Source organism: Mobula hypostoma, chromosome 3, assembly GCF_963921235.1.
Source record: "Mobula hypostoma chromosome 3, sMobHyp1.1, whole genome shotgun sequence".
Lineage (NCBI taxonomy): Eukaryota > Metazoa > Chordata > Chondrichthyes > Myliobatiformes > Myliobatidae > Mobula > Mobula hypostoma.
This window is the reverse complement of record NC_086099.1, coordinates 104,520,381-104,545,650: the sequence shown is the minus strand read 5'-3', so window position 1 is coordinate 104,545,650 and position 25,270 is coordinate 104,520,381. Positions and strand designations below refer to the sequence as shown.

General features: G+C 41.4%; 1 protein-coding gene across 6 annotated transcripts in view; it reads right to left on the bottom strand.

Moving 5' to 3' along the window:
* Positions 1–25,270, bottom strand: part of LOC134344179 (TNFAIP3-interacting protein 1-like) — a 54,827-nt gene that overhangs the window by 18,603 nt on the left and 10,954 nt on the right. Inside the window, exons 1-2 of one of the 6 annotated variants that reach the window (XM_063043551.1) lie at positions 13,082–13,204; positions 673–774 (exon numbers count right to left, since the gene is read on the bottom strand). In XM_063043551.1, coding sequence (XP_062899621.1) covers positions 673–774; positions 13,082–13,156 — 177 coding nt within the window. In that variant the 5' untranslated portion in view covers positions 13,157–13,204. Of the gene's footprint in view, positions 1–672; positions 775–1,966; positions 2,042–2,299; positions 2,706–4,766; positions 5,147–13,081; positions 13,205–25,270 lie in introns of those variants that run through there. The other 5 variants (XM_063043545.1, XM_063043548.1, XM_063043549.1 and 2 more) reach the window with 5 other exon arrangements.

Sequence of the window (25,270 nt, the reverse complement as noted above, 5' to 3'; positions counted from 1 at the left end):
CACTCCCTGGTAGAGATACATAAAAATTTCAAAGACATTGATTGGGTAGATAATCAAAATCTTTTTTCCAAGGTAAGGATACCAAAAACAAGAAAGAATTGGTTTAAGGTGAAAGAAAAGTGTTTCAAAGGAGAATTCAGGGAAAAGTAAATAGAATGTTTCAAATAGAGAATTTCCAGGATTTTTAACTGCAATGGTTATAGCACAGCACCGCAGAATAAACATTTCTTCAGCTTAATTCCAACCAGCAGAATGTAATTTCCAGTTGTTTCACCCTGGACAAGATTTCAAAACTAAGTCAATACTTAGACAAACTAGTTATTCTTTAGATTTAAAAAGTTTCTACCAACCCTTAACCAATGCTACCAAGTCATATTGACAAATGCCTGCTCAATCTTATGATCTCCCCACTCCCTACTACAAATTATGATCATAACTTAACCTATCCCTGACTGAAACCTATCTATCTGTCTAGTTCCCTACATCACTTTAAGTTCATTCTTAAAGTTCCTTTCTCAAGAAGAAGCCCTTGTAATTTCATTGTCTTTGTTTTGACCTTGACTTTTGTCACATTCCTCAGGTACAAAATGCTTTGGCAAACTTTCACTGTGAAATTATTTGTGGAACTGTAACCAAAAAAGGCAAACTATGACAGTTTCAAAATTTAGATACCTCTTTTTTCTGATTTTCCAAAGTCTGAATCTGTCTTTCAAATGCCTCCATTTCATTTAATGAAGGCTCCCCCTTGTTTTCAATTTCCATTCCAGTTATATTCTATGAAGGAAAAAGATGGAAAAGATTTTTAATTTTCTTATTTCTGTCCGATGCCTTTAGCTTCCATTCAACTGCCTTCATTTGACATAAATTTGCAATTTATGTCAATTGCTGTTAACATTCAGAATTCAAACTGGGTTTACTTGTGGATAAGACTGAAAATATTTTTACTTAATTGAGAGCAAATTTTAGTTCTAGATCAGTTTTCGAGAAAATCAATGCACTGACAAATTCATTGAGACTTCCATACTCTTTTGAGTTTCCAGTTCATTCATTTGATACTTTGCTCAAATACTACTATCAGAGGAAGTTATTTGAAACATTTATGGTGCTCATGAATATTATTAGCTGTATTTATGTATATTAATTTAATTTGTTCCCATTAACAGGCTCATTAATTCACACTCAGCAATTATTTTTTGAGAACAATACAGTACAAGGAATATTAATGTTTAATGATACAAAACCTCAAACCTCAGTTAACAGTTTAAAAGCCTCAGTCACAGGCTTGGCACTCACTCCTTACCTCCTGTCTCCTCCATGGTCATTCAACACTATCACTTCCTCCCTTATAGTTACTTGTTCCATAATGCCATACTTAAATCTTATTGGTTCAGCCTGACCACCAACTTACCAATGCCTTGTAGCTGCTGTAACTTCTCTGCAGAGTTGCTTCCTCCTTTGACCCAATCCATCAGAGTAAAGACATCCCCTACATTATTGGCCCACACTGATACTAAAAATAGTGAAAAACATTGTCTCTTTGCCTCTTCTTTTCATCTAAACTTTGCAGACTTCACTCAGTTTATTGATTTTTTGATTCTGCCAACCCTATTATACAACCTATTTCACCATCACTCACTGACAAAGCTCTCAGCCATTTCAGCCTAGTTTCCACTGGATTGTGCACTTCTCAACTACCTCTCCTCTCCATTTTTCTGTGGATATCCAAGGTGCCAAAGGAATTCAGGGTGGGCTTTTTATTGAAATAATTCCTGTCATTTTCCTTAGATGAAATAAACAAGTAGAGAGCACACAATGACAAAGAAACTCAGCAGAGCTTTACAATTTCTAGCTGTACAAAAAAAATCCAGTATTATTTTGATGTTACAGTCATCTAGGCATAAATTAAGGAACCTTTCAGGCCAGGTGTACAAACTGCTGTGGATCTTGCAAAGTTAAACAACTCTACCTGTTCAATATGAACTCTCATCTCCCTTTCTTCAGTCGAAGCTCTTTGCTTATTTACCATAAGTATTGGCCTTTTCAAAGCAAAGATGAAAACCGTGTATTTCCAGTTCCGACTGGTAAATATAGTCCTATGAATCAAATCTCCCTTCAATCCCAGGCTTTTAAACCATCCCAGTTCCTTTAACATATTTAGAGCCACACCAAATTACACAAAGGCATTTCAACATTTTTTTTTATGACAGCTGATGTGAAACAGAACTGGGCTTCCCGATATGTTGCAAACCAGTTATGTCTCCCTCCAATGACTAAGAAACTAAACCGAATCAAACAATACCTGGAAGTGGAACGGCCCGTGAATCTCGCCAGTGGCGGACGAGTCAAGACCAACAATATCACTGCACAGTACAAGCGACTGAACATGAGCTCATGAAAGAATGTAATAGATGTTCCGCATATTGTCTCTGTTACAGAATGTGGCCCTCCTTGTTCGAAATTGATCATCATCGTTAATATAAAGCAGCCAGAGCGCCTCTTCCTCTTGAATAGAACAGGAAAAACTAGCATAGCTTGTTCTGTTTTAAGTCGATCCGTGGTCGTGCTCAATGTCAGGTGCCATCACCAACACTCGGAAGAGTCAGGAAATGAACTGATGGTCACTGACAATTATTTCTGTACCGTAGCAGGAGGGTGGGATGTCCGAATGTACACCTTGCCTCATAAAACGTACAGTAGTGTTAGAATTTACAGCGGAGGACTGTGTTTTAATTGTTACTTGCATGCGAATCTGCTATTCAGAAGCACGTAGATACAACTATCAACACAGAGCCTCCTCGCTGGACGGAGATAAGAAGTCGAGATTCAGACGCACACGTCAGTGTAATTGCTTAACTACGAAACTTATGCTCCCGTCATTAAACTCCATGACCCCTTTAGGCTTAAATCCGATGTACAGAACACCCATTAATGAAATACAGTTTGATTTTAATGTACATGAACGTCTTGCATCATACGCAATGACTAATAAGTTAGTTACTTGTGGAGTAATCTGGAAATTCCACTGTTTCACACCAATTGTGATTTTTTTTCATGCAGGCTATTACTTCAGCGACATTTCACTGTCGGTTTGCACAACAGCGCTGAAGTTGCTTTAACATTTACTATAATGCTGCCTGCTCCTCCCTTGAAGTGACGTTCTGATATAATCAATCGCGGGTTTGCTACTGTTACCAGAATAGCCATTATGTTGCATGACGCAGCGCCTGGAAGGCGGCGGGGGTCGAGATTTGAATTTATGATGTCTGTGCAGCAACGATACCACATCGTGGCATCTCGATGTAAGAAAGTTAATTCCCTCCTATCCCGTGAAAATTTCGAAGGCACGAGCCAATCTGAGAGTAACATCAAATCACCAATCCAGCTGGAAAAGCGTTCAGCCGCTTGAACTTTGCCAGCAGTATACTTTGATTGAAACCTCCCGCCCTGTCAGGCAAACTCCTCAAGCAGTCACTCATAGTGCTCTGAATGTCAAGCGCCATTCCCTGTCTCTTCTACCGTAGCTCTTGTTTATTTCCAATCTATATTTTGCCTTTGACCGTAGATTTAGTTCAAAATTCGAAAACTTAAAAAAAGCTACAGAAATGCGACCCAAAAACAGGAAAATGTTGGAAGCACGCAGCAGCATTCGTGGAAAGAGAAACAGTTAAATTTTCAGATCCGTGACTTTTTAATCAGAGCAGAAAACTCAGAACTATATCAAACTTCTGTTTAGAAAATCATTCGCAATTGGAATTATCAATGGGCTTGTTTAAATTAACATAAACTCCGCTTTCATGAAGGAGTGAGCGCTCCTGTAATTCTAACCTTTTTCAGAGACTACCATTCAGATTTTCATTATAGCAGTCCATTATTTGCCATTTAGACTTCCGCCTCCAGATACACAGAGGCGCTGTTAGTGCTGTCAAAAAAAAGTCTACTATCGTTTAAAGCAGCAAATGACAATTCAAATCCAGATCCCACCCCTGGCCACACCTTCCTTTGTGGTTCTGCTGTAAAACTGACAGCAGGCCAGGCGGTGTTCCCTTCACGATACTGTATGGTCCTGATTCCCTATGTCTCCATTCTCCAGAAACCTTTGCACGTGCACGGGAGACCACAGAAGCTGCAGTCAAAAACGAAACGGAAAGCCAGCTTCTCGCAGCTGAGTTCGGCTCTCCCGCTTGTAAACAGAACCGTTGGCATCTATCACACGCGTTGCTCTTTACCAGAAATACAAGCACTGCCTGGTTACCCGAAGACTAGCTTTATTTGTGACATGTACATCGAAGCGTACAGCGAAATTGCGTCGTCTGGCGTCAATAACTAACACAGTCCAGGGGATTGTGCTGGAGACAGCTTGCAAGTGTCGACACGCTCCGGCGCCAACACAGCACGCAAACAACTCACTAACCCTAACTATGCCTTTGGAACATTGGAGAAAACCGGAGCTCCGGAGGAAACACACGGTCACAAGGAGAACACACAAACTCCTTACAGGCAGCGCGGGAATTGAACCCCAACCAATATGGCTGGCGCCGTAGAGCGCTGCAGATGCTGACAGCGAAGGGAGTGCTGGTATCGCCATTTCGCATCGCCTCAGAGCACATTCCCAGCACCAGGCTGTGTCAACAGTTTTAACGCACATATACTGATCCACACCCACCGCAAGCTGCCTGCAAACAGATCAGCGCTGCAACTGACATCATTATCTTCCTCAAAATTACGCGAAAAAAACCCCGCGCTAACGCGGTAACTTCATGCCTTACCGACATTGGAAGATTCAACAATATCTCCCAGCTTTTAATGTTGCTTTCTGTGAAACCATTAATCAGTCAGACCCCCATCGTATGAGTTGCATACAGCTGTCGGTGCAGATCAAATGACAGGTGCGTAGGTGTTGCTGCTGCCCCCTATTGGAGCCTGACTGACGGCCTTGGCATCAGCTGGCATTCTGGTGCCGGGACGCGAAGGAGGTGCTATGCGGTGCCACCCACTTACGGAGGTCGGCATCCGCCCAAGCGGACACCCACCCCGGCGCCGCGGCTTCAGCCCTCGCAGTCACTTCGGACCTAGTTTCTGACGTGCCCGGCTTTCTTTTTTTTTGCTCGGTATTGTTCGGCCGTCCTTACCACACTCGTCTTCGCGATTTCAAGCATACACTCTGCTGGTGGTGTACCTGGCTGGATCCTCAAATATGATGGGCATGGTATGGGTTCCTGCACTTCCACAGAGGAGGGAAATGTGCTGGGCCATTCAACAATGCTCCTTCTCCTTGGAGGTCTCTGTTTACGTACGGAAATAGCACTTCCCTCTATCTCAGACTTCACGTCCCAAACTCCATCAGGTATTAACTCTAAACGTGGGCCCATATTTCCACACTACACAGAAAGCGACAATTTGGCCCATCAAGTCCACGCCAACCCACGGAACAATCCCATTCCCTACTTCTAGCCGCTGATCTCCCCATAATCTCATAAACTGATTAGAAAAAAAGTACAAAAATATTGATACAAATAATCAGATAACTAAATCTCTACACTATGTAGTTGTCCCAGGGGAAATTCCTTATGCCAGGGAAGGTTTGCAGCAGATGTTGAAATGACAATATTTTCAATTGTCTTAAAGTTCAAACCAATTACTGTATGTTATTATGGCATGCTGGGAACAACAAACCAAAAAATGGGAAATTTTCCCACCCTTATTAAAAGAAGGGAAAATGTATTGTGGCATTCGGAGGAATGCCAAAGTAAATATTCGGACTAGAAGGACCGAGATAACCTGTTTCCAGACTGTAATTGTTGTATGGTTATATCTTTATTTAATTACTCGAACATAGTTCATTTGGTACAACCCAAATGTGGAAACTGCTGTGCCACTGAGGAGGTACCATAACATCAGGGTAAGAACTGTCAGGATGGAATACGTCTTCCTCCCCCAGGCCGCGAAACTACTGAACTCTCTGCCATCCCCAGGTCTCGTTACGTAGGAAGCTGCAATAGCGTTCTACTGTTTACTTTTTAATCTTGTGCTGTAAATGCACCTTATTACTTGTTCATTTATTTGATGTAATATTAGTTTATGTGATTCAGTATATACCGTGTTGTGCACCTTGGTCAGGTGAGATGTTGGCTCATTTGCTGTAATACATGTGTACGGTTGAATGATGATGAACTTGAACTTGAAAACAATGGAAAGAACTCTCATTTTGTACCTGCAGCCTGGCTGCAGGCCATCGTGTGACATTTGCTGAGGCATACAGAAGCTTGCAACTTGTGGCACAGGACTTCTGACGGGCACATTCTGAACGCTGCTACCTGAGATGCGCCATGTTACAAGCTGGTTGATATGGGGAAAAACACACTGGCCATTGGAGGCTGCCTCTTAGACTTGCCCGCCAAATTCTAACATCTGGCTGTCATGAGTACCTTTAGGATAAAGCTGAAGGTTATTGGTTGTGGAGGCAATAAAGGAGTAATGGTCAAGGGGTTGGAAAAATTGGAGGAGGGCATCCTAATCCTTTGTGTTAAGACTGTGTAAGCTTTATCCATTTCTCATTGAATAACACAAAGGCAAACCACAACATGATCCTTTCTAACCCTTCTAGTTTTCCCTCCCTGGAAGTTTGCCTATAGGGCTGCTTTGAGTAAGAACACTGGAAAAAAAGAGCGAATCACCAGCAAGCAGTTGCATATAGAGCCAGCGGTCAAGACCACAAGAACGTCACTACCAAACGTGATACACTGAAGCTTGAGTTGTGATGGTTGTTGAAGCTTGAAAATCCCGATGCGCTCAAGATGAGATGTGTGCACATGGACTTCTTGATTACCGCTGTACTCAGTTACACTGTCAGCCTGATGCTTCTTTCCAGGACTGTGAAATATGCTTCCCTTTAGCTCCAAATTGGGCGCAACGTCCATATTAAATCTGTAGGGGAAGCCTGAGTCCAGGAGTACTTCCTGGTCAACCTGAGTTGAGAGGCTCAATACACTTTGAAATGGAACCCTTAGCTTTATGCCACCCACCGATCTTATATGTCAATGATTTGGATGACAGAATTGATATCTTGTGTTTGCACACGACATGAAGCTAGGTGGAAAGGCAGGTAATGTTGAGGGAGCAGGGTGTCTGTAGTGGACTCAGACAAATTAGGAAAATTGCTAAATGCTTGGCAGATGGAGTACAGAGTACGGAAGTGTGTGGTCATGCAGTTTGGTAGAAGGAATAAAGGCATAGACTATTTTCTAAACAGGGAGAGAATTCAAAACTCAGATGTGTAAGTGAAGTTGGGAGTCAGTGTGCAGGATTACCTAAAGGTTAACTTGCAGGTTAAGTTGGTGGTAAGGAAGGCAAATGCAACGTTATCGTTCATTTCGAGAGGACTAGAATACAAGAACAAGGATGTAATGCTGAGCCTTTATAAGGCATCAGTCAGACTGCACTTGGAGTATCGTGAGCAGTTTTGGACCCCTTATCCAAGAAAGGTGTGCTGGGATTGGAAAGGGTCCAGAGGAGGTTCACAAGAATGATCCTGGGAATGAAAAGGTTAATATATGACAAGCATTTTATAGCTCTAGGCTTGTACTCGCTGGAGTTTGGAAGAATGAGGTTCTCACTGAAACCCATCAAGTACTGAAAGGCCTAGATAGAGTGGACGTGGAGAGGATGTTTCTAATTGTAGGGGAGTCTCAGCCCAGGGAGCACAGCCATAGAATAGAAGAACAGCCCTTTATGACAGAGAAGAGGAGGAATTTTTTAGCCAGAGGGTGCTGAATCTATACGGAATTTATTGCCACATTCAGCTGTGTTTTGCCTTCCTTACCACCGACTCAACCTGCAAGTTAACCTTTAGGTAATCCTGCACACTGACTCCCAACTTCACTTACACATCTGAGTTTTGAATTCTCTCCCTGTTTAGAAAATAGTCTATGCCTTTATTCCTTCTACCAAACTGCATGACCACACATTTCCGTACTCTGTATTCCATCTGCCAAGCATTTAGCAATTTTCCTAATTTGTCTGAGTCCACTACAGACACCCTGCTCCCTCAACATTACCTGCCTTTCCACCTAGCTTCGTGTCGTGTGCAAACACAAGATATCATAAGATAGCATTGGGAATATTTAAAGTAGAGGTCGATAGGTTCATGATTAGTAAGGGTGTCAAACGTTACAGGAAGTCGGCAGGAAAATGGGGTTGAGACATAATAAATCGGGCATGAGCAGAGCAGACTCAGTGGGATCCTGAGTGCATTTAAATGGGCTAGCACTCCGAATAGAAAAGGTTGGTGAGGATAAGAAATTTATTTTCTTTATTTTATTTCATATTAATTATTCTAATTTACACCAGGTAACTTCTGAACAAATTCATTGTTGTTTTCACGTACATGATTCTTAATTCTATTGATTGTTTAAAGATATTCATTCATCGTTTTTGCTCTGGCCATCATCAGGTGTTGCTCCCTGTTGGAGTTGAGTCATGGCTCGCAGACTGCTCCATATGACAGCTGTGCAGCAAAGCCCGGAAACCGTAGGGAGCTGCACAGCTGCAAATGCCAAGTGCATCTGCATGAATAGTGTAGGGCTGCATTAGTGACGCAGGCTGGGCCTAGCACAATCTGGCTCAGTATAATGTTGAACTGCTGACTTGGCTGTGGACCACATCTCCCATCTGCCTGTGCTTGCTGTCTTTGGATGCAAACACCAAGTGAGTTGACCCTTTGTACCAGAGAACTGTCAGATGTGGAGTGGGAGTATCTAAGTGACATCAGGCCTCAGTTGACAGTCCCCAAGGCCCTGCACTCTGAACATCCTACTGGTCTTTGATAGCTCACTGCAGTTAAAGGTATTCTTAAACATTTTAAAATGTCTCTGACAGACAAATATATTGAAAATCTGTTTGACTACATTCAAAAATTAAACATTTTAAATATTAAAGACATTAAAGAACATATTATTAAGGATGATAAGAGAAGTCAAATACTCATCTATACATACTTTTTTACCCACTAGGTTGGTGATCCTATTCAAATAAAGGGGGCTGTTATTCATTCACCTACATCCTTGGGGCAAAGTTGAGGGTCCAGCCATAATGTTATTCTGAGCCCTCTCAATGGTGAATGCAATGGGAAAGAGGAGACTCAGTTCTGACTACTCGTTTGTCTCTGAGCTGTGAGTGGTACAGAACTGCTAGCCAATGATTAGAGCACTCTTGCCCCTTTATTATTTGCGATTAATTTTCTAGTCAAGAAAAGTTCCATGAAGAAAACAAGAAAACTAAAGGATATACAGTACCTCCTGAAAACACAGTACATTGTCTTGCAGTTATTATGACCCTCCCTGCATTTGGAGGTAGGAGGTGTCCCAGTAAAACATGCGATTGGGTAAGATATTAGCTGTTGTACAAGGAACAAGTATGAACAGACCTAGGCCAGTTTTGTTACGGTATGCCTCATTCACATCCGTTTTGCAGTGAGGGAGTTGGGCCCTTTACATGTTACTGCTCTTTCCAGTCACTGCTTTCCACTTCACAGTTAATAATAGTGGCTTAAGTGGAGCTGAGTACCACTGTAATGTCCCAAAAGATGACGTGTATTGCTATTCTGTTATTCTCTGCCACAGCAAAAACTCAAATTAACCATACCATGTTGCAAGCTATTAACAGGGAAGAGATGAAAGGGCCTTTTTCAACATTGTTGGCTTGAAAAACAGGAAGCCAACAACTAAATATATCAAGTGTAATGTTGACCACCCTGATGTGAAGACATGGAGACCATCTTGTAGAGCACCTCACTGTCTACAATTACCGTCTCGAGAATCCAGTTGCATATCATTTTAAATCTCCTTCCCATTCTTACACTGAGCTGTCTGCCCTCATCTTTCTCCATAGCTATGGAGAGGTCAAACAAAAACTGGAAGAACATTTCACTTTCTTTGTGGGTAGCTTAAAACCCAATGGTATGAACATTAAATTTTCCACTTTCAGTTGAACCACTCCCTCGTGTTCTTCTCCAACACACATTCAGCTGCCCATTGAGTTTTCTTCTCCCATTGTTTACTTCTGCCACCATTGCACTCCCCCGCCCACTTGGTTTCACCCGCCCATTGTTACACTCCATCTGGTTCCACCAATTACCTACTAGCCTCTATCCCAAACCCACCCCTAAATCCAAACCCTCATACTGCCAATCCACTACACTTTCAGTCCAAGTGCAGGGTATCATCCCAAAGCATTGACAGGTGCAGCTTGACCCACCGAGTCCTGTTTCTAGAATACCCAGGGTTTTCTTACTCCCCCGGCTGTTGCAATATTCAGAGGGGGTAGAGCTGGTCTTGACAAAGTCTCCTCCATGCCTGGAGCAGACTTGAGATTTTTAAATATGCGTATCAGGGTCATGCGTACTTACAGTGCTTTGACTGCACGTTTACAGGTACAAGTCATCAGGGCATGAGCTGTACAGTCCTGTCCTTTCATATTAAAGATTCAGTGGCCTAACCAATGGCCCTTGAAGTTTGTGCTGGAATCACTCAATAAGAAAAGACTATTTTCTTACTTCGCATGTTTCTCACAACCCTAAAATGGTCCATCCCACCGCTTTATCATCCGAGTTCTTACCAGGGTCTGTTTTCTTAATCTCTTACCTCAGGCCTACATGCCAGTCAGTTAGCACTGGAGTAGACCAAACTTGCAACCGGCCCAGAACCAATGACGTGGAGCAAGACTGGTGGTATCCTAGTGAGGCTTTGGGCTTTCTGTTGGCACGATCCAATGGGCAGAGTACTACTCCTACAACACTTACCTCTGAATTAAAGATCATAGGTCGAGTCTTTGTTATTAGCATCTTCTTACCTCCACTCTCCCCACAAACACCGTATCAATTCCTAACCCCCCAAATTCTCTCCACTATCTAAAAAAATATTTACTGAGATACAGTGTGGAATAGGCCTCTCTGGCCCTTTTATCCCAGCAATCCCCAGATTTAATCCTGGCCTAATCATGGAACAATTTACAATGCCCGATTAACCTACCAACTGGTACGTCCTTGGAATGTGGGAGGAAACCAGAGCACCTGGAAGAAACACATACGGTCATGGGGAGAACGCACAAGCTCCTTTAGGCAGAGATGGGAATTGAACCCGGGTTGTTGGTACTATAAAGCATTGTGTTAACCACTATGTTACCGTACTGCCCTACGAGACAAAGCAGATAAGTGCCTCTCCAACAACACAAGAAACAAAGCAGCCTAATTGAAAAGTAAAATTGCAGATCTGGGTATTTTAAGCACCATCTGTTTATATTTTCTAAAGCAGTTTAAATATATGTTTGCAGCACTTATAACCTGTACCATAGAACCATAAAAACTACAGCACAGAAACAGGCCCTTTGGCCCTTCTTGGCTGTGCCGAACCATTTTCTGCCTAGTCCCACTGACCTGCACACGGACCATATCCCTCCATACACCTCCCATGTATGTATCTGTCCAATTTATTCTTAAATGTTAAAAAAGAACCCGCATTTACCACCTCGTCTGGCAGCTCATTCCATACTCCCACCACTCTCTGTGTGAAGAAGCCCCCCCTAATGTTCCCTTTAAACTTTTCCCCCCTCACCCTTAACCCATGTCCTCTGGTTTTTTTCTCCCCTTGCCTCAGTGGAAAAAGCCTGCTTGCATTCACTCTATCGATACCCATCATAATTTTATATACCTCTATCAAATCTCCCCTCGTTCTCCTATGCTCCAGGGAGTAAAGTCCTAACCTATTCAACCTTTCTCTGTAACTGAGTTTCTCAAGTCCCGGCAACATCCTTGTAAACCTTCTCTGCACTCTTTCAACCTTATTTATATCCTTCCTGTAATTTGGTGACCAAAACTGAACACAATACTCCAAATTGTACTGTGACAATTTTTTTCTTTCACAGCATCTCCTAAGCATTCCAATTTAACCAGCTAGAAGGACAAGGACAGAGGAATACAACCACCTTTATCACCCATGTCTGGTTCCTAATTATATTGTTGTTCCTGAATAAAAGTTCTCCAGTGCTCTGCAAATAGCTTCACCATGAGGATGACAACACTACAAAAATGGTACCCCCCGCCCCCCATCACTATGTTCTTAGGAATGACCACTGTACACAATAGCATTCACCTTGCATGATAGGATTAATAGAGAAAAAGTTATTCTCAAACTCAGAACCTTGACTAAGCAGAAAAGAGGAAGAATATCCAGTCCTGGATGCTCATAAAGTAGAAACATTTCTTTTTTTTAACATACCAAGTCAACAATATTTTCAAATCATAAACACGAGAATTCTGCAGATGCTGGAAATCCAAAGCAACACACACAAAAGGCTGGAGGAACTCAGGCAGCATGGATGGAAATTTATAAGGAGTTGTTGTTTCGGGTTGTGACCCTTCTTCAGGACCTTTTTCAAATGTTGTCTTCTACTTGATTTCACAGATCAAATGATACCGGAAGTCTTCTATCATCTCCTTCATGTACAATGGTGGCTGCACCATAATGGGAAATGCATACTGTATGGGCAGTCCATGATTTCATAAAATGAAGTTTAGATTAGCCTTTTAGTTCGCTTACTTCCACTGCTGGTTCCTGTTGGTGCTACTAAACAATCGCCTACTCACTGCAATATATATACAATATGAAAGAAGAATGCAGATGCTGGAAACCTGAAGCCAAAAGAGAAAACCTGGAGATACTCAAGTGGGTCAGATCACATCTGTGGAAAGAGAACAAACTGGAAACTGATGTGTTCTGGCGAAGGTTCTCTGAACTGAAATGTTAACTCTGATTCTCTTCGTACAGAGGCAGCCTCATGAACTGAGCACTTCCAGCACTCTCCGTTCTTGTTACGCATAAAACAGAAACTGTTAACAAACAATTTAAAGCTGAGGTGTTTAAGGGTTGTGTTATGTGACAAACTGCTCTTTCTGAGCTGCAAAACATTTTAGAGCAGTAGAAAAGTACAGTAAGAAACCATTGTAAGGTTATATCTTATGCAGTGCCCTTGTCAGTTTGAGTTGGCCACACTGATGCAGCAACTAAGAGGGGGATAGTGACACACTCACCTGCTGGGTTATAGGATTCTCTTCATCTGTATTTGTCCTCTGGTGCCTGGAGGCAATTCCAAATTGCTCTCCCATAGTTTTGTTCACCTTCTCCTTCCAATTGTGTGCATCAGTACTTACATTCACAGTTGTACACCTGATTAACATAAAGATGAGAGTGCATTCAGAGAGCCTAGTTGCTCCTGCTTTTACTAGACACAGCTCCCTTGCAACTCTGACTTCAACAGCAAAAGTGAAGTTCACAAAGGTAGTGTTATCTGTGATGCAATCTCTTTGTGGCTTTTACACAAATTAGCAGATCCACTTTCTTTCTTTACCACTCCACGACATTACCATTTACTGCCTCGATTTCCATCCATGCCATCAATGGCTCACCCTCAAACACCTACTGAAATGCCAGGAGGTTTTATCTTAGGCCTTTATTTATTCCTCATTTACTTGCTTATTACCTCTAACGTGATCAGGCAAAAGTTGGCTTGACATCATTACAGCTTGAGGCATCAGAGTTCAGAGTTCAATTCCCATGTCATCTGTGAGGAGTCTGTACGTCCTCCCTGGGGAATGCATGGGTTTTCTCGGGGCTCCCCAGTTTCCTCCCACAGTCTAAAGACATACGATTGGTCATTGTAAATTGTCCTGTAGGCTAGGGCTGAATTGGGGGTTGCCGGGCAGTGTGGCTCAAAAGGCCGAGGTACTGTATCTCTAAGTAAATAAATTAAGTAAACAATGTGTCAGATCACTCTTGACCTGGTCTGTCTGTCACCTTTGTCTGCCCTCTGTGATTTCCCCATGCCCGAATGTTCCTAATTGACCTCAAGAGCTGGCTGCCAGAATGACACTGTAAGGTAATCCATGTACAAGGCATAACTACACTCTGGTGATCCATCTTAAGACTCCACTTCTTTTATACTGACCTGCATTAATATAGTTATTGCCCAATCACTGTCACCATTTACAAATTCTTTCTTGATCTTATACTACCCTATCTTTGCAAATTCCTCTAAGCCTACAGTCCATTACGAAATCCTGACCTACTTTTAATTCTTATTTTCTTTACTTATTCATTCACAATCCTGTTATTAATTTTCTTTAATAAATAAAGAGCAATTTATAGAGTTGATAAATGGAATAGTAATTCATTTACTGGTTAGGTCACTCGTCTGAGTGCTACTGGTACCAGGTAACCCAGTATTACCTGTCGCATGGTCGGGTGGTTGGCAACTAAACCAGCTCCCCCACCAGGCTTGCTTGGTGAGGAGGGTGACAGACACCCTGCAGGACGAAAAACAAGACCTGTCAAAGGGCGGATGAACCCTCTCGTAGGGTCAATGGCCATCTAGCAAACATGTGCCGTGAAGTGCAGAAAGGGCATTCCTTGCATCGAAGCTTGGTCTGGCCATTCACTGCAACAGAACTTCCCCCAGCCGTCTTGGACCCCACCATGCCGCTGGATCTGGGAGGGGATGTCGAGAGGGTGGGTCTGGACCTGTGCAACCCCCTACTGATCTAAAATCCACTCATCCACACGCTGTTCCTTTCTGAGGGGTGGGGTACCACCCCACTAACTGACTGAAAGGAACCATCATCATCTTATGGGATGGATAGCCAGAGAGAGAGAGTAATTCATATTACTATAGTAATTGACTTACTTGAGATTATAATTTTTCACCTCACATTAGGTGTATGAATTAGTGCAGTCTCATCATTGCAATATGATTTGCATGAAGATTGCTTCCAGAGCTATAATGACATCACCATACAAATGTGCACTGGTGCTAAAGTTCATTTTAGAAAACCTTTACATAGAACGTAGAATAGTACAGCACAGTACAGGCCCTTCGGCCCACAATGTTGTGCCAACCCTCAGACTCTGCCTCCCATATAAGCCCCCACCTTAAATTCCTCCATATACCTGTCTAGTAGTCTCCTTACCATTTCCAAGTCAGATAAAGTTTGAAGATTTATTTTAATAAGTTCTGCCAACCAGCATTTGAGAAATGAAATTGATTTTTCTTAACGATAATCTGAAATGGAGATTAGAAACTTCCTCTCACACATTTTCTTAGCTCGGTAACTCTCACCTGAAAGTGTTGATTTGCAAAAAGTATGACTTATTCTGATTGACATTCATTTCCTGCTATCACCTTAATTGTCAACTTCTGGCTTTTTGAAAGCAATACATTGACCCACACTGGATAATTAATAATCAGAAAAACAACAAATTTCACAACATATACCAGAGATATTAAACCTGATTCTGAACCAAGTAAAGGTCATGCTTTCTCTGAAGGAGCTATGGTTGCTTTTATTATTGATCACTATAGTCACTATTATTCTGTACTAAGTAAGGGTATGGCTTTCTCTGAAGGAGCTATGGCCACTATTATTTTCTTCAAATTTCATTAAATGCATTGGGATCTATAAACTGTAAACAAAGACATAACCTGTTTCTGTAACAAGCATGTTCTAAATTCTCATGTATGATGAAATCCAGCATTTATGTGCCCAACTCAAAAGCAAAAAAAATCTATTAATTTGAAACCCACAGAAATAATTTCAAACCAGCCTGGAGTTTATTTGTAGAAGAGCTAATTACACCGGACAACAGTTTTTTTTTTAAAGAAGTGTTGCTTCCTCAGAATTTTTTTTGTTTATGATAGACTGCTTGAAGAGCAGTCTAATTATATGTAATAATTAGTCTAATGTATAATTCCAGACTTCTTGTATCACGTAGGAATTTGGAGAAACAACAAATTAACTTCTACTGAATATAATGTGTTTCATTGCATAATGGTGCTGTTGCTTTGCAATAGGTCAACTTAGTTAAAATATTTTGTTAATGATTTTCATTTGTACTCAGTGTCTGAGGCTTCTTGCTTAAGTGTCCAACAATAATTGATGGATTACAGTTGCCTGGTATCTTTTCTCCATGACTGTAATGTTCTGGTCAAACCCTTTACCATGCTCGTCACTAACAGCACCAAGATTTGCAGGGAAGAAGTCTAAATGGGAATGCAGAAAATGAATCTTTAGTGATATGTTGTATTTCATGGTTTTATATGCTTGAAGCATGCTTTCAAACAGCTGCGTGTAATTTGGTGCTCTGTAGATGCCGAGAAAAATTTCAACAACTTCCTTGAATGCCTTCCATGTGATTTTCTCCAGTCCCACTAGAAATTCTTCGAATTGCCTGTCATTGATGACCTGTATGATTTGTGGACCAACAAAAATGCTTTCCTTATCTTGGCATCAGTTATTCTGGGAAGCATCTGTCTCAAATATCAAAATCCTTCATAGAAATTTTTGTAACACAAACACGAGGAAATCTGCAGATGCTGGAATTTCAAGCAACACACATAAAAGTTGCTGGTGAACACAGCAGGCCAGGCAGCTTCGTCAGGACTAACTGAAAGAAGAGATAGTAAGAGATTTGAAAGTGGGAGGGGGAGGGGGAGATCCAAAATGATAGGAGAAGACAGGAGGGGGAGGGATGGAGCCGAGAGCTGGAAAGTTGATTGGCAAAAGGGGATACGAGAGGATCATGGAACAGGAGGGCTTGGGATAGAAATTTTTGTGCCTGTTGATAGCAAATTCCATCCTTACAGTCCTGAACCCAATAATTATCACTAAAACCCATCCTGCCATGCAGCAGCTGTGCTGTCTTAGCATGCCCAAGCATACCTGGACAAGATAGAATACTTTCCAGCTTGCATTGTAGGCAACATTTTAATTGACTTGAATTATGAATTGAAATAATAAACATAAGTTTATTAAAATGGTGCACAGTAGGGAAATTTCATGGTGATTTTCATGATCAGTAGTCCAAAATTCATAAGATACACCGAAAGGTATTCAGGAAGCAAAATCTTTGTTGTCCAGTGTTACAGCTAAAGCATACTAGATTTACTTTTGTGACAATCATTGTCAGTAACAAACAGAATGATACGCAAATATATTGTTAATAGTTAGTTCAGAAAGCAATTGCTTATATACTGTTGCTTTCTATAACAGCTCACTAGGAGAACAAAATGAGACATTTCATTCCCAAGGGCATTCAGCACAACATTGTTGTCCGAATGGCCTGTTCCTCTCTTGTACTGTTGTATGTTCTAAGTAAATTTGAGTCTCTGTTATTGGTCACGTGATCACTCTGATTAGTGGCTGAGGGCAAAAGCTTTAGCATTTTCACAATCTTTTTTCACAAAATGTTGAAGCATTCTTTCTGCATTCCCAAAGCAAATCAGTGCTATATTCCTAGGACATTACAAAGCTTGTTTTCAACAATAATGCAACATGTTAATTAACTGAAAGAATTTGTATGGTTCATAAATGATATACTTTCATGGCTTTTGATTGACATCTTAATCTGAATTTCACATTTGGCACATCCAAATTTCTAAACCTTTGTCCCCAAAATGATTCCACGTCCCACACAGATGCTTGCTAAGTAGGTTTTTACCTGCATTCATCTGTCAGTGAAATTTCTGTCTGTCCTGAATTATGCCATTTAACAGCTCCATGCTGAGATTTTTTCTACTAATTTGTACACTATGTCCCTTCTAAGTTAACCCCATTAACACAGCTTCCATTATTCCATACAAGTATCTGACAAAATGCACAAGGCCCATCATATACAAATTAGTCAGAAATTACATTTTGCCACTATTACATAACCCCTATGAACTGTGCTTTGGAAAAGAGAGAGAGAGAGTTATTTAACACCAACATGTTGTTTTGAAAAGAGAGGGGAGAGGGGAGAGGGGAGAGGGGAGAGGGGAGAGGGGAGAGGGGAGAGGGGAGAGGGGAGAGGGGAGAGGGGAGAGGGGAGAGGGGAGAGGGGAGAGGGGAGAGGGGAGAGGGGAGAGGGGAGAGGGGAGAGGGGAGAGGGGAGAGGGGAGAGGGGAGAGGGGAGAGGGGAGAGGGGAGAGGGGAGAGGGGAGAGGGGAGAGGGGAGAGGGGAGAGGGGAGAGGGGAGAGGGGAGAGGGGAGAGGGGAGAGGGGAGAGGGGAGAGGGGAGAGGGGAGAGGGGAGAGGGGAGAGGGGAGAGGGGAGAGGGGAGAGGGGAGAGGGGAGAGGGGAGAGGGGAGAGGGGAGAGGGGAGAGGGGAGAGGGGAGAGGGGAGAGGGGAGAGGGGAGAGGGGAGAGGGGAGAGGGACGAAGACTGCTCACAGGTTGTTTATACTTTCTCCAAGGACATTGCCTGCTTGTATTCCTACACAGACAGAGAAGGGAGAGTTATTTGAGAGACAGTTGATACTCAGTACAGGGAGATGAAATAGAAGGTTGGATGATAGACTTCAGGCACATATTTTTGGACACTGAATGAGCTTTGTTGTGCCCACAGAAAAAGTGGGGTTTTGGAGGATCAATCAGGCAGATCGATTGGTTGCTCTTGCAGTGAGAAAGGGCTTGACCGGTGGGGAGTTGTCTATGTGTCCACCCTTGCCTGGGTTGATAGCTCCACCATAGAAAACTGGTCCCCTTTGTTGAAGTCACAGTCAGTGACTTTTAAAGGATTTCGGAGAACAATGAGAAGATCGACAGGGTCAGCTCAACTGAAGACTCAAATCTCTCCCTCTCTCTCTCTCTATTACTACTCAACTCAACACCACAAACTGAACTGAACTTTACTCATCATCGTAAGACTGTATCTTTTTAGCCCTAGACTTGAAGAAGCTTGCTTTTTCACATATATTTCCACACCTGCTGATTTACCGACTTATGTATAATCATTGCTAACCTGCTTGATTTATCTACATTTACATTACAGTATTACATAGTTACTAATAAATGTTATTAGTTAATAGCAATACTGGACTCCAAAGTGTTTTCCATCTCTGCTGGTTCTTTAACCCGTCACGGGGTATGTGACAGTTCATCTGTGAGTAACTGCAGGAGATCACTGTGAGTAGAAAGGAAAAGTGTATATTGGGGATTGGACCACTTGTTACCAGTAATGGACTCCTTCCTTGGGGGTTAAGTGGTGGTTAAGTTACAGGATCAATGGCCAGAATTCTGGACTACTAATTCAGAGCCCTGATTATGAATTCTACTTCATAATTATATTACCATATAGTATTTAGGGATTTTCAGATTAATTAAATACACTATGAATACTGAGGAAAACTAGCAACAGTACCATGAAGCCACTGGATTTGTGTAAAAAAACATCTAATTTATTAACGAAATTCAACCATTTTTGTGTAATATATCAGCCTTGCCTTCATGTGGCTCCAGATCCACCCAGTGTGATTTACTCTTAATTGTCCCCTCAGTTTAAGAGTAATTTGGGATAGACAATAAATATAATGTCTACATTCTACCAAAACAAAGCACTCACATGTCTGTGCCACACCCACTATTCAGTGCCAATTATCAGTTCATCTCGAATGAGCATTCTGAGGATGGGTAGCTCCTTTAACCAATACAGCAAGGTTATTGGTTCACAAGATTCACACTGCTGTTGGCTCTGGTGCTCCTATGATCTACTGATTTCCTGTGTAAAGTGACTATGAAGAAGCCCACACCACCATTTCTAATTCATTCTGCCTGCATAAAGGATCTTGAAATGACAAAAATGTAAATCTACATCAATACTAATCCATTTATTTTGTGCTTTGCCATGCCTCTTCCATAGTAGTAATATTTCCTTGAACATCAGCACCAGTGTATTTGAGTCATTTGCCAACCTGCACACCACCGTGCCCAACTGAAATAGGTCAGAAAGTTGCATCTTTTGGTCTTTAACCTGATAGCACATTCACTTATCTCTTCAAAGGGTCAAATTATGCATATTATCAAAGTATACAAGAGTGTTCCAGCCATTTACTGCACATATCAAGTCTGTAACTCACAAAAATCTGAGGAGACTGGATTAAAATGTCACCTTAACATTTTTCAATATCCTTATAAGAGACCTCACGCTTGGTTTGCAGTGCGAATAAACCCATTATGATTTCATTTGTCTCTGTCCCTGTGCCCAGTGGACTAACACTCTTTAACGTTGCTTTGTTCTGTGTCCTCTCTCAGCACCTCAGTTACGTCATCTGCCCTCAGCAATATCTCCGCATGTTCTACATACGCAACAGAGGGTGTTACCTCTCATATTTTTCTTGTTCACCAACATACCTGCCATGCCCATTGCCTGCCATCACTACTGCTCCATAAAGATATACCTTGTCTCTTCCCTCTCCACTTGATAATTCTTCATGGTCCATCCGTAGTAGCAATAGCCCAAATTTGTAACCAGGGTTACATCCATGGGTTGCTCTGTACTGGTGTTCAACAAGCAGCAAGAACAGAGCTTTCAACCAAATATCCTTTATTGAAAGAAACACCACCCAATGAACAGCAGTGATTGATATAATAATGTACTGAAAGTCATGGCACTAGTACACCTGGCACTTAAATATACTTACTCACTCAATAGTCTATGTACACATTTGACTATGATTTATTTTATATTATTTAGATATAGTGTGGGACTGGCTCTTCCAGCCCAATGAGCCACTTTGCACAGCCACCCACCTATTTAGTCCTAGCCTAATCATAGGATGTCCACTTAAGCTACTAACCGGTACATCTTTGGAGCGTGTGAGGAAATCAGAGCACCTGGAGGAAACCCACAGGGAGAACATACAAAACTGCGGGGACTAGGCCACAAGCCACAGTGTTGCCTGTTTACAGCTGCCAGGAGCTGGTGCTCTCCAGCAGGGGCAGTGTGGCATGGCATCCAGGTAGAAGACAGTACCGCCCCCCAGTGTCCACTTGGCAGAAGACACGCTGTACTGTGGTCGACTGCAGATTTCTGCAGCATTCATGGCTCGGGTATGGACTTTTTTTTTGTGTGGCTATATCTTACTGATATCTTCATATGCTTGCTATCTTGTATGTGCTACATGTGATTTGTGCTGTGTGACTGAGTACTGCATTTTGGATTTTGGCCCTGGAGTAATACTGTCTCGTTTGGATGTTCATATATGGTTGAATTGAAATTGAACTCCTTACATGTAGCAATTACTTTGTCCTGAGACTTCAGCTCAAGTACAATGAGTATAATATTACAGCAATACTGCAACTACATTGCAAGCCTCTCTAGGATGATATCTCTGATGTTGAAGTACTATTCATAGCTAGCAATTTAGTAGGTATACAATGTAGCCTGAAGCACATGTCATAAGTCAGAATGATGAGTGCTTTTTTTAAAATGGGTTTCCAACCTCCCATATAGCCATTGCAACATACATTGTGCTTACATATCACAGAGTTTGCGACACAAGTTCTTACAATGTTCTCCAAACTGATGTGTTAAACTTTCTGCAAATTGGTATCTAATGTAAGGCCTATTTGTGTTTTATAATAATGATCTAGAGGTAAAGAATGGTGAATAATTGCAGGAGAAAACAATTGGACATTGTATAGGAAATTATGAGTAATTATGCTATAGGACTTAATCTAGAAGTCCGGACCAAGGATATGGAGAAAACCACATGGTATCATCTCGTTTTTGGATACATCTGACTGGCACTGGTCACTTTGTTAACTGAGCACTTTGGTCATCTCAACTACTTTGTCACCATTTTCCCCACAATCACCCACAAATATTTCACCCACAAATATTTCACCCATTCCTACCCCTAAAACCCAGAGGGTCCTCAGATGATTGTGCCTGGCATTCAAAACCTCCCTTCAAAACTGATTTATCTTAAATTATAAAGTGTTGGTGTTTGCTAATGAGAGAGCAGTTGGTTACATTTCTGGTGAAGAGGCAAATACTGGGCAGTTGTAACTGAGTAAAAAGGAGAGACAGGGAATGAATCTGAGCACTGTGGGATGAAGGCACACACATCCTCTTCCTGCCTCTGAGGAATTTAAAACCCTAAAACTTGGTGTCAAGACCCTTTTCTGCTTTATGTTTTAGCAGGCAGTTTAAATCATTTAAACTTTTCTTTCCCTAACTGTGTGGAGGAACAGGCTTGATAGTTAAAGGTACTGTGGGACTTTGAAAGGATTAACGGAATGATTATTACATTGGAACAGCACAGCCTCTGTGAATGGCATTAATAAAATACCATTTTCTGTTGCTACCTAATGCTCAAGTTCCAAAGAATATATAGTACCGAAAAGGGCTATTTTATGCTATCTCATTTCAGGGCAAGAAGCTGATTCTGCCTGATTTCCCACACAGCTTAATATTTCAGTTTGACCATCTTGTGTCTCCTGGCACCAGGTGTTAAGTAAGTTCTGGCAAAAGGAAGGAAGCAGTCATTATTGGGTGTGAGGGAGAGTGATTAGAAGATGTAGCAATTACATACTGGAGTGGCCATTTCGTGTTTGAACTGGTGCAGTGCCATGAAGTTTAATAGTAGCTTTGTGATTTATGATACATTGGTTAATGACATGTTACTGGTCATAATAGTAACAGGCTGTTTGGTAGATATGCAACCATTCCAAGTCTTGGTCTATTCTCAACAGTTTTCCCTCAAATCCCTTTTCTTCATCCAAATATCCCATTTAGTTATGAAGGCTGGCACAGTTTTAATTTCTGCCACTGGCATCGTAAGTGCACTAACCTTCCTCCAGCCTAAGACTGCTCTGGATGTGTTTCTAATTTTCTGTTCTCACACCTCAACTGGTGACAACAAAAAAAAAAATGAAGAAAATAAATTTACCCATTAAATCCAGAAAATGCTGAAAGCACTCAGCTTGTCAGGAAGCATCTACAGGAAGAGAAACAGTTAATGTTTCATGTCTGGAACTGTGGAGAGGAAACAAGTGAGCTTTCAGCAGCAGAGGAGGTTGTTGGGGGGGGCGGTGGTGGTGTTGGCATATGGTTAGAACAAAGGTAGAACCAAATCATCTGATGTGGTAGATAAGGGACAGTAAAGATCAGAATAAGCTACTTTGTCTGTGTAATATGTTGCAGTAATCCTCATTGTAACAGTACGAGCAGCCAGAAGCTCAGATTCAGTCCTGCAAACTGTGTGTGGCTGTTCCACAAGGCAGTTTGCATTTGGTTTCTCCACTGTAGAGGAAGCCATCTTGTGAACACCAATTGTAGTACATTAGATTGGAAGTTAATTGGGTGTCACAGTGCCAGTGATCAAATGATTGGAGTTTAATTCCAGCACCTATCCGGAAGGAGATTGTATGTTCACCCTGTGACCACTTGGAGGTTCTCTGGTTGCTTCAGTTTCCTCCCACATTCCATAAATACATACAAGGCCATAAGACATAGGAGCCATTCGGCCCATCGAGTAAACTCCACCATTCCATCACTGAATATGAGGTCACAAATGCCAGTTTTTAGCTTTATTTCATTTTAAACATTTGCAAACAAAATATTTTTCCATCTATTTAGATCGTCACCTATTTACTTGTTACCTGTGTTCCGGTCCATATGGTTTTGCTCTTCTATCAGTGAAAATTACAACCTCTTTGTCACATTTTTATTAGTGACTGTTTCTGTCATACCCAAGCGCACTCTCCCAGCTGCTTTTGATACATGGACAACCATTCCTAGTAAATGGCCCATATCACGGCTTTCCATAATGAAGCCCTCATTATCTGTGTATGTATCAGGATACACAAGTTGAAAAAGAAATGTGTCGATTTATTTACTTTTTTTCATGCAAAATCAGTATGAGGGAATTTTATTCCATGTCCTAAATTTTTGGGTAGTGATTTGTGAATTCCATAAGGGCAAATGTCCATTATGTAAGCACAGAGGTTATCTGTATTCTGTTGTTGATAAATATAATAAATGTGAACTGTCTGTGATAACAACTCAGACAATACCATCTCCTAATTACTCTGAATTAAATAAAGACAGAGCCATTTGCACTTTATCTGTATTGATATCTGGTCCTCTGGTTCCTGCACGGTCATACCAAAACCCCCACATAGGACTGAGGAGGGCTGGTTTAATGGGCTAATAGCCACAGTCTAGCAACAGTTTGGTGATCAGCATTAAATTTGAGAAAGTGAATACAGTGTTATGGTCAGTAGTAGAAAATGGAACAATAAGATGTATAATAAATAAGTGTAGCTGCTATCTAATTGTAACTCTGGCTGCAAAAGGAGAAGGTGGGGTATGGGGCTAGGACCCCCATCCTGTAAAAACACAGAGCTACAGAAATGCCAACAGAAGATCCAAAGGCCTCATCCCTGGGAGAGGAAGGATACACCAACTTGGGCTGCACCTGGAGACAATGTAAAAGACTGGCCAGGATAGAGGACTTTCGTGAACTACTGTTGTCAGCCTATGCCCCAATTGAGGTGATAGGCTTAAACACCACCCTACCCAATTGTAAATGGTATACTGTTCAGTCTAAATCCTTCATACAAATTAAAATTTGCTTTGCCATCTTCAGCTTGCAGCCAAACTAGTTGTGAATAACTAACACCATTAGTGACAAGTGCTATGTGTTGTATTATTTTGTGTTAGCTGTAGATAGGTGACTGGACGGTAGAAATAGCTCTATGATTGATTACAGCACCAGCAATTTTAGATTTTCTAAAATAAAACTTATATCAGTAAAATATGATCAGATCTATGTAAACTCCATCGCCCAATAGTCGGTACTAGAGAAAATGCAGACTAAAAAAAAAACTGAAGTTTTTTTCCACTCATTTGCAGTTTTGGTTTCTGGGTCAACAAATTCACAGCTTTAATCACTTCAATCCAACAAACTAAACCAGTTCATTTTGGTTATCCTAGAGGCCTGTGGCACTCTTGGCAATGGGGACCCATCAACTGTGCATCCATAGTCATTCTCCCTCCCAGTGCAAAGCGTGCACGGCTATTAACAGATATCAAAACTGAGCTTCCATCAATTGGATCTGACATGTTGCTACTTGAGCATGTAACATTGCTGACTTGAATTTATATTCAACCTTAAAGATAACTCAGTTAACTCAGCATTTCCCATGCTCTGCTCTTATTATTCATTCACTCCAGTACTGGTACGGGATATAAAAGTATTTCACTAAAGTTCTTTTGAAAAAGAGTGGGACAAAGCTTTTCTTTAGAGAATTTTGCATCAAATCACAAGTTTCAAAATAATCTTTACATTTCTATAAATTCAACAGTTCATTAAGCACAAAGCAGATGCTCATTTCCCTTTATTAAAACTGAAATTTTACCCAGAAATTTACCAGAGAGACTAATACTAAATTGTGGTGAAAATC